Source organism: Eleutherodactylus coqui, chromosome 12 (genome assembly GCF_035609145.1).
Source record: "Eleutherodactylus coqui strain aEleCoq1 chromosome 12, aEleCoq1.hap1, whole genome shotgun sequence".
NCBI classification, from domain to species: Eukaryota; Metazoa; Chordata; class Amphibia; order Anura; family Eleutherodactylidae; genus Eleutherodactylus; species Eleutherodactylus coqui.
In genome coordinates, this window is record NC_089848.1 from 57,368,352 (window position 1) to 57,377,767 (window position 9,416).

The window sequence follows — 9,416 nt, forward strand, 5'->3', positions numbered from 1 at the left end:
CAGAAGAATTAAAAGACCTTGTAGAGACAATACTTCCCACAGTTAAAGCTTGTCGGGCAACAAAATTACAGGCCTCTGTTTACAAGATCTCATAAAAGGTATTGTTCTCATAAAGTTTGTTATTTCTGGCTCTATAAATAGGAGAGACTATATCCTCTACACCCCAACCTGCGGGGAAGTATTCCAGGGCGAAGCGTATTTGCAGTGATCCAAAGGTTTTCGAACAGGAACGTTGCAGAGTTGACTTAAGGTTGATGTGTAGAGGTTATTGTATGTCTTCTATTAAAAGGGCTATAAATATTGTTCATAGCAGATCTGTGGAGTCGGACCTGTTCTCAGAATCTAATAGAGTACAAAGCTACACTTTCCATTGTGTCCCATTTACAACTAGTTGTAATAGGAATTATAGTCAGCTGGTACAAATAATTAAAAGATATCTGCCTATATGGCACAAGGACAATAACCTTGTTGTTGCGTCATTTATAAAAATGAAGATTGTTTCCATTTGCCATCACTAAACATCTTTATGGGGGTTGTGAGTTTTTGGGTATAAAGGTCGATAACATTATCTGTCTCTCCATAGACAAGCTCGGACCAACAGTATTTGCACCTGTAAAAATGGATTTTGTTGGGAACATAAAGGTGAGTTATGGATGAATCTTCAGAATTCAGTCAACATGTTTATTCCCATCTAGAGAACAGATGAGCTGCTATGCCAATGAAGACATACAGCACTCCGGATTGACAAGGTCCATTCATTGTACCAATCAGCAGAGTTTCTAGGGTTAGTCTCCGACCGATTCGAAATTCCTAAGGCTATGCTATGGCTAGGCAATCGGTGCTAAAGTCCCAGAAAGCCACTTTACATGTGGGTATTGTCCAACACTTGAATTAATATACCATAAATTATTTAATGTTGGTGATTTGTATAGCTGAGACATTTGGTTTCACATTTGCATTGGAACCTTCGGTCAGAGGTTCTGTTGCAGATCCGGCTAAAGCCCTTTTCCTTCCATCCAAAAGCCGGGCAGCTGATTGGAAACTGAATGGACCCATTGTAGTCAATATGATCTGTTTAGCTCTGTTTGGCTCTATCCTGAGCCGTTCGGTCACAGGGATTCCCTTTCCCTGCTCCGACCGCAGGTGTGAAACCAGCATTAAACCTTTCCAATCCACTGTCTGATGTCTAAAGACATTATGATTTAAGGCTGTACAGCTCTGATGTTGGAAGACGTCCGTCGGGGTTCTCTTACTGTATATTGCCAGCCTCTCTGCTGTCGGAGCCTATCCAACATGTCACCTCATGCAGTACTGGCTTTAGCCAGCAGATAGCGCCATTGTATAACGGCAGAAAGAGTAAGCCCCCTAGGAAAACCAGGATACAAATAGGATTGGAAAGGGTTAGACGCACTGGCATTTCAAAAGAGAAGAATAGCGCTGGGCTACAACTAAAGGGCCTTTTACGCGGAATGATTATCGCTCAAAAAAACGGTTAAATAAGCGAAAATGAATGATTCATTCACTAATTGGTTTAAATACTGATCTTTCGGGCATTCTCATTCAATTATACGGTGAATGAGAACGAATTAGCGAGTGAACGAGCAAACGATTTGTCTGCCTGTATAAACAGGCTGCACGAGCAAACCTGTCATCACTTACCTTTTCGAACGATAGCTCGTTAGGCGTAAAAGCTTCTTAGGGCTCCGTTTGTATCTGCTGGCACCATCGTCCGCAACCTCAATCTCATTTGATGTAAAAAAAAAAAAATGTTTTAAAAAGTGATGTATTTGGCCCTATCTTTTCCAGCAAAACAAAGGACACCTTGGCGGAAACGGACAGACCCCATTTAAAGTCAGTGCGATCTGTCCGCTCTGTTGCTGCTGATCGTGTGATGGATCCAGCATTGCATCGCATTATTGTTCCTCAGGTTTAATTAATTTTTATTTTAACTTCTCAGAAAATAAATCAGAAATACATAACCAATGTGGAAGAATTGACGACCCTTCAGAAGATCGTTCTCCATGAAGTTAACAATAACCTCGCACAAGTTCGCAATTCTGCAACTGAAGCCCTTCTGTGGTTGAAAAGGTGCGTGGAGCTGATCGGTTATACCAGTGACTGCTTACAATGTATTTCTAGGTGTAGTAACTTGTGAGTGTGACATCACAGGAACTGCGGCTGCACGAATATGCTGAGCTGGTAACGCGAACATATAAATACTATACATTATCTGGCTACGGTACTTTATTAGGATGTGTTCACACATTGGATTTGACATTGAAATGCATTAAATCCATGGCAAGTCTGCTCCATAGCAGAAAATACATTTGTGGGTTTTGCCCATTTAATGGGCTAAATTGCGTGCGGATGCACAGATCAAGAAAATTAATGTTAGAAATCCACAGTAACCATGCAAGTTTCTAATGTGGATTTTCATTAAAATCTGTGTTGTGTATAACCCTTGTGAACATAGCCTTATTATTGTAATCTGTTATGTAAATCATATATTACTTAGACTGCATCATGGTAGTAATGGTGTAAACATCCCTAATATGGTTGGAACCGTCTCAAGAGTCTATGTAACGATCTGGTGCGGGTTCGGAGCCTCTTGTTGTAACCTGAGTGGACAGACAGCATGGTCAGTAAGGCCAGAGGTCGGTAACTGGTAGGTATTTGTTGCACTGCAAGGAGCAGGCAGGTAGCATAGTCGGGAAGCCAGAGGTAGGTATCTGTTCCAGTACAAGGAGCAGGCAGGTAGTGTAGTCAGGGGAGGCCAGAGGTCGGTAACTGGTAGGTATCTGTTGTGGTACAAGGAGCTGGCAGGTAGCGTAGTCATGATTTAGGCAAAGGTCGGTAATGGGTGAGTATCTGTTGCAGTACAGAGGAGCGGGCAGGTAGCGTAGTCAGGGGAAGCCAGAGATTGGTAATGGGTAGGGATCTGTTGTAGTACAAGGAACAGGTAGTGTAGACAGGGAAAGCCAGAGGTCAGTACACGGTAGTAGCAGTTCGGTTCAGAGGAGCATGCAGGTGGTGGAGCTTGACTATAAGCTTGGAGCTCAATCACGCAATGAGGGAGGTACAAGGCCAGGCTTAAATAGTGTGCCAGACAGGGAAACAGAAACTGGATTGCATGTGCAGGGGAGCTATTCAAAGGGCTGGATAGCTCAATAATAAGAGCTGCCGCCTGGAGTACAGGAGCTCCCAGGTTCGAACCCTGACAGTTTCTTCCTTGACAGCTGATGGCAAATAATTAATTCTGTCTCCTATCACTGTATGCTGGTAATCACGGTGCTACTCCATTTATCATGTTCAATGAAGATATCTCACCATTATGTATCTTTTATAAGCTTCTTCGTAATTTCTAAGGAAACCTTAAGACATTGTGATGTCTAAAGTTCTGAATGACTGCCAGGACCAGGAAGTGCGCCGACTATTCCTGGATGTTAAATTGATTTTTTTAGTACAGAATTGGAAGCCCATTCTTATTGCACATTACAAAGGACTAGGCTTATCCTCTAAAATGGCCCAGAAATACAGGGCTCACCTGCGGCAAGACACGAGTGTTGTTAGTGATACTGGTTTTATCAATAGAACACTATTAATTACAGGTGGCATTCAGCAGATCAGATGTTGCTTAGATCGTACCCCTGAGTACACGCCTTCCAAAGACTGAGTGCAAAAACATGCAGCAAGGAGAATATTACTATATAGCGGAATACCTGAATATAGCATAATAATGTTTATTGAAGTGTTTCATATAGTGAATAAACCACAAACGCACCCAGCAAGTCACTGAATATTAACGTTCTTTTCCTTTCTGCAGGGGACTGCACTTCCTGTTTCAGTTTCTCACTGAAGTGAAAAGTGGTGAACATAACATTCAAACAGCATTAAGTAAGTGGGAAACCTTTAAAGAGTCTTCATTGGCATATGATGTTTTGGACCTCAGCATGGGTTACCACGGTTACACATTGCAGAAATACTGCGGCTGTTCTATTGCGGAATTGGCTGCAGAAAGCCCACATCATTTTACAGCACCAGCAATGTGGATGGGATTTCAAGAATAAAATCCAATGAGTAAGGCTGATTGTCCAAGGGTGAGTTGCCATTGCGAGATCCGCAGCGATAAATCGCCCGCGGACCTCGCATGACACGCTTTCCATAGGCTAACTATGGAAAGCGCAGCCCGACGTCCATGAGCAGAGAATCATAGCGATTCTCCGCTCGCGGGATTCAAATCGCGGCATGCCGCGATTCTCCGCAATGAGCCTATCTATTAGATAGGCTCATCATGGAGACCTTTCAGGGCTCCCCCCTCCTCCCCCATGGCAAAATATTGCTAGCGATATTCTGTCACGGCCATGGACAGGCAGCCTTAATTGACCTGCTATGCGGAATTTAAATCCACAGCATGTCAATTTATGTTGTGTATTTTCACCACAGATCTCATTCCTTGAGGTGAGGGGGTGAAATCCATGACTTCTATACCAGGAAAGATCTTTGAACAGATTATAAAACAGCATGTATGCAAGTACTTGGCTAAAAATGCAGTAATTAACAAGAGCCAACATGGGTTTGTAACACACAAGTCATGCCAGACGAATCTAATTTCCTTCTATGACAGAATCACTGACTGGGTTGATCAGGGAAATGCGGTGGATATAGTATATCTTGACTTTAGTAAAGCATTTGACAAAGTATCTCATACCATACTTATTGAAACTGTTAGGTGGATTCACAATTGGCTGAGTGATCATACTCAGAGTGGTCATTAATGGCTGCACATCCAAGAGAACATGAGAACTTTAGGCCTCATGTTCACTTGCAAATTCTAATTTAAAATCCGCAGCGTTTTTCCTGCACGCAGATCCGCGCCCCATAGGGATGCATTGGACACCCGCAGGTAATTAAATACCTGCGGATGTCATTTTTTCCCTGCAGACACGGATCCGCGTGCAGGAAAAAATCCAGACATGCTCCATTTAGGTGCGGGTCTCCCGCAGGATTTTATTGAAGCTTATGGAAGCTGTCCGGATCCGCGGGAGACCTAAAATCAGAATATACTCACCTGCTGCGGGCCATGCGTGTCTTCCCTTCTTCCCGGCCGGATGTTCTTGCTTCGGCCCGGCGGATGTGCCCGGCGCATGCGCGCGGCACGCATCCGGTGTGCCGAGCACATCCATCGGGCCCAAGAAAGAAGATCCGGCCGCGAAGAAGGGAAGACACACACAGCCCGCAGCAGGTGAGTTTATTCTAATTTCAGCCTTCATGTACGCGGGGAAGGAGGGACCCGCTGCGGACTCTACATGGATAATCCGTAGTGGGCCTCATTTTCCCCGTGGACATGAGGCCTTAAAAAAGACATAGACAAACTGGAGCAAGTTAAGAGAAGAGCTACCAAGATGGTGAGCGGTCTGCAAATCATGTCCTATGAGGAACGGTTAAAGGATCTGGGAAGGTTTAGCTTGCAGAAGAGAAGGCTAAGAGGAGACTTAATAGCTGTCTACAAATATCTGAAGGGCTGTCACAGTGTAGAGGGATCAGCTCTATTCTCATTTGTACAAGGAAAGACTAGAAGCAATGGGATGAAACTGAAAGGGAGGAGACACAGATTAGATATTAGACAGTCAGGGAGATCAATGAGTGGAACAGGTTGCCACAGGAGGTGGTGAGTTCTCCTTCAATGGAAGTCTGGACAGACATCTGTCTGGGATGATTTAGTGATCCTGCACTGAGCAGGCGGTTGGACCCGATGACCCTGGAGGTCCCTTCCAACTCTACGATTATATGATTCTACACTGAAAAGGCTTTTGTATACATCTAAAATATATATATATATATATATATATATATATATATATATATATATATATTATTTTCACTTGACCTCTTAAGATTAGAGTGCAAGAAACCGAAATGAGGCCGTATAGAAAAATATATGGCAGCTCAAGACACCACAATGTCTTGAAGATAATTCATCCATATTAATCCATCAGACTAGAAATCTCCATGTTATCGCAGTCTAGCGTTGTGAGAGTCCTGTACATAACATCTCATTATTTACTTGCTTTGTACTATTTACTGTCTGTGTAGTTTTTCGCAAACAGTGCCAGTGATTTCTTCCCAGTGGGCAAATAATAATGTCACCATATAACTATTTGCTTTTCAGGTAATGCATATGGTAAAACGTTACGTCAGTATCACGGCTGGGTGGTTAGAGGTGTGTTTGCGGTAAGCATGTTCTCTGTATGTTAATACTAGTTGAACAGTGAATTCACCATGAGACAGTGCTGTGAACACAAACAAGTAACTTTGTCCAAGTAGATGACATACTGTTTTAAGCCTATAGATGGCAGCATGGTATTCTTATATATGCTGTGGGCAAAGTGTGTAATAATATCATTTCATTATGACCTATGTTTCAGGCAATGTGTGACATGAGGCATTGTACAGAATGCTTAGGCCAGTGATGGCAAGTCTTTTAGAGACCGAGTTTCGAAACTGCAACCCAAAGCCCACTTGTTTATCGCAAAGTGCCAACATGGCAATTTAAAGGGGTTGTCTCGCGGCAGCAAGTGGGGTTATACACTTCTGTATGGCCATATTAATGCACTTTGTAATGTACATCGTGCATTAATTATGAGCCATACAGAAGTTATTCACTTACCTGCTCTGTTGCTAGCGTCCCTGTCGCCATGGATCCGTCTAATTCTGATGTCTTCTGGCGTTTTTAGACGCGCTTGCGCTGTGCGGTCTTCTGCTTCTTGTTTGGCCCGGGCACGAGCGGCGTTCTGGCTCCGCCCCCTTCTACGCGTCATTGCGTAGCTCTGCCCCGTCACGTGTGCCGATTCCAGCCAATCAGGAGGCTGGAATCGGCAATGGAACGCACAGAGCCCATGGTGCACCATGGGAGAAGACCCGCGGTGCACCATGGGAGAAAACCGCAGTGCATCCCTGGGAAAGGACCGGCGGCCATCTTTGGAGAAGAATTTTATAACTCCATATTTCGTCGGATCGGTGAGTAGCAAGCGGTTTAAAAAACGCTTTAAATTGCTATTTTAGGCCAGGGGGGTGACAGGGGGAATGGGGTGATGTTAAATTTTGAGGTTTGCCGCGAGACAACCCCTTTAACCTGGATACTGAGGCAAACCATGATATCGGGCCGTGAAACTCAGCCCAATATCGCACTTGTGCACATGCAATTTACGAGCCGTGTAAAAGCGGCCTAAGTCAGCTTGAAGTATGCTACCATGTACAAAGTGGCCTCAGTAGTAATAGTGTCCCCTATATCGGTTCCAGTATTAATAGTGTCCCCCACAGTGGCCTCCGTAGCATTAGTATCCCCAATATTAGCCTCTGTAGTTATAGTGTCCCCTGTATCAGCCCCAGTATTAATAGTGCCCTTTACAGTGGCCTCCTTAGTAATAGTATCCCTTATATTTGCCTTCATAATAATGGCGTCCTATATTGGCCCCAGTATTAATAGTGAATCCCACATTGGCTCAGTAGTAATAGTATCCCCTATATCAGCCCCAGTAGTAATAGTACCCCCTATATCAGCCTCAGTAATAAGTGTCCCCTTTATCAGCCCCAGTATTCATAGTGAACCCCACAGTGGCCTTAGTAGCAATAGTATTCCCTATATCGGCCCCAGTAGTAATAGTACCCCCTATATCAGCCTCAGTAATAAATGTCCCCTTTATCAGCCCCAGTATTATTAATGAACCCCACAGTAGTGACCCTAAAGAAGACTCCTGCCATTTTCTATGGGGGCTGTTTCAGTCTCTAAAATTCTTATTTGGGGTGCCATTCAAAAGTGCACCCATATGCCATTTACCAAGCTTGCAGCCAATTTGGCTGTTAGGCAGCACCCTGTGGTTTCTGACCTACCATGTTCACTTTTGCTCACCGGCTTAAAAATGTAATGCTTGCTCCTTCCCCCCACTGGCATCCATTTCCGATTTGTCCTAAAAATAAAATAATACATTTAAAGCAACTTTGTAAATAAATAACTCTTATATACTTGTGTTTTTTTGCATATTTCTTGCAGCTGGCCTTAAGAGCAGCCCCAACATATGAAGGCTTTGTGGCTGCGCTGACTGTTAAGGAAGGAGATGACAAAGAGGAGTCTTTCTATGGTGCTATGATGAGGGACCTTAACATCTACCTGCCAGCTATGGAAAAGCAGCTCTATATTTTGGACTCTTTGTACGAAGAGCTCGGTCTAGAATCTGATGAAGTTGTATGACCAGTCACATTCAAGTCTCCATCAGGGATCAGACATGTAATATTTTACCCCAAGCACTAGATGGGAGGTGAATGGACAGACTCCTGGGCGTTCCTCTAGAAGTCGCCTCCGGCATTCACTCTTCTGTAACTTACAATCACGTTTTATATTTAAGAATCGTCCCATATTGGAGGTTATCTGACACCCACCGGGGACCGTTGTGCTTCAGGATCTCCTTCATGATTTCGTGAAAGCTTTTTATTTATGGATGTAATTCTCTATAAGATGCCGCTTTTTATAATGCCTTTTTTAAGTACATAAATGTTTGTGTAACGGATCACAGATTAACTAGAGTCCCGTTACAAAACAGAATCCAGAATGTGGCTCATCTGAAAGAATGTTTCCCATGATCCTCTGCCACCTACGAGTTTTAATTTGGCTTACCTACCTCTGGTGGAAACTCGCCGTGGGCAAGAAGGCCTATGTTCTTCAGTGTAATCACAACTCTCAGGACGCTCTGTCTCCAGCTTGGTTCTCTATAGCATGGGCTACAGCTCTTTGCTTTAATGAAGAGTATTTAATAAAAGGGAAAATAGAATTTTAAATTGAAACATCTACTGCTGTTTTTTGTTTTCCAGCATTCATTTCTCTGAATGGACCCTTTTTAGTTTGTCAGACACTCAGTCGTTTAACCCTTTCCAATCCACTGTCTGACCCCTTTCTACATTCTGATTGAAGCCTGTACAGCTCCAATGACAGAAGACGTCCGACAGAGTATTCTTACCGTCTACTGCCAGCCACTCCACTGTCGGAGCCTTTCTGGTGCACGCACACACTGGCTTTAGCCAGCAGATGGCGCTGTTGTATAAGAGCAAAAAGAGAAAGCCCTTTAGGAAATCCTGAATCCAAAATTGGATTGGAAAGGGTTAAATGGCTCAACTTTTTACACTGAAGCCAGCCCAGTAGGTCTGCTTATATGATTCGCTGGTGATCAGTTGTTTATTGCCATTGGCCGTGTTTTTCTTCTGCATATGGACAGCCTTGCAATGGCTGTCCACCCTGGCTAATGGCACGTAGTCTAGAGCATTGGCCCCTCCATACGATGTTGATATGCTCTAATAGGCATATGGACAAGGGTTATGCTGAGTAGGATAGATGGTACCTTATTATCTTAGTGTCCATAAACCTT

At 43.6% G+C, this 9,416-nt stretch overlaps 1 protein-coding gene across 1 annotated transcript in view; it reads left to right on the forward strand.

Moving 5' to 3' along the window:
- Positions 1 to 8,838, forward strand: part of PLEKHA8 (pleckstrin homology domain containing A8) — a 36,593-nt gene extending 27,755 nt beyond the window's left edge. Inside the window, exons 10-14 of the mRNA XM_066585412.1 lie at positions 584 to 642; positions 1,958 to 2,088; positions 3,824 to 3,894; positions 6,170 to 6,231; positions 8,051 to 8,838. Of these exons, the coding sequence (XP_066441509.1) occupies positions 584 to 642; positions 1,958 to 2,088; positions 3,824 to 3,894; positions 6,170 to 6,231; positions 8,051 to 8,248 (521 nt within the window). The 3' untranslated portion in view covers positions 8,249 to 8,838. The remainder of the gene's footprint in view (positions 1 to 583; positions 643 to 1,957; positions 2,089 to 3,823; positions 3,895 to 6,169; positions 6,232 to 8,050) is intronic.
- The last annotated feature ends 578 nt before the right edge of the window (positions 8,839 to 9,416 follow it).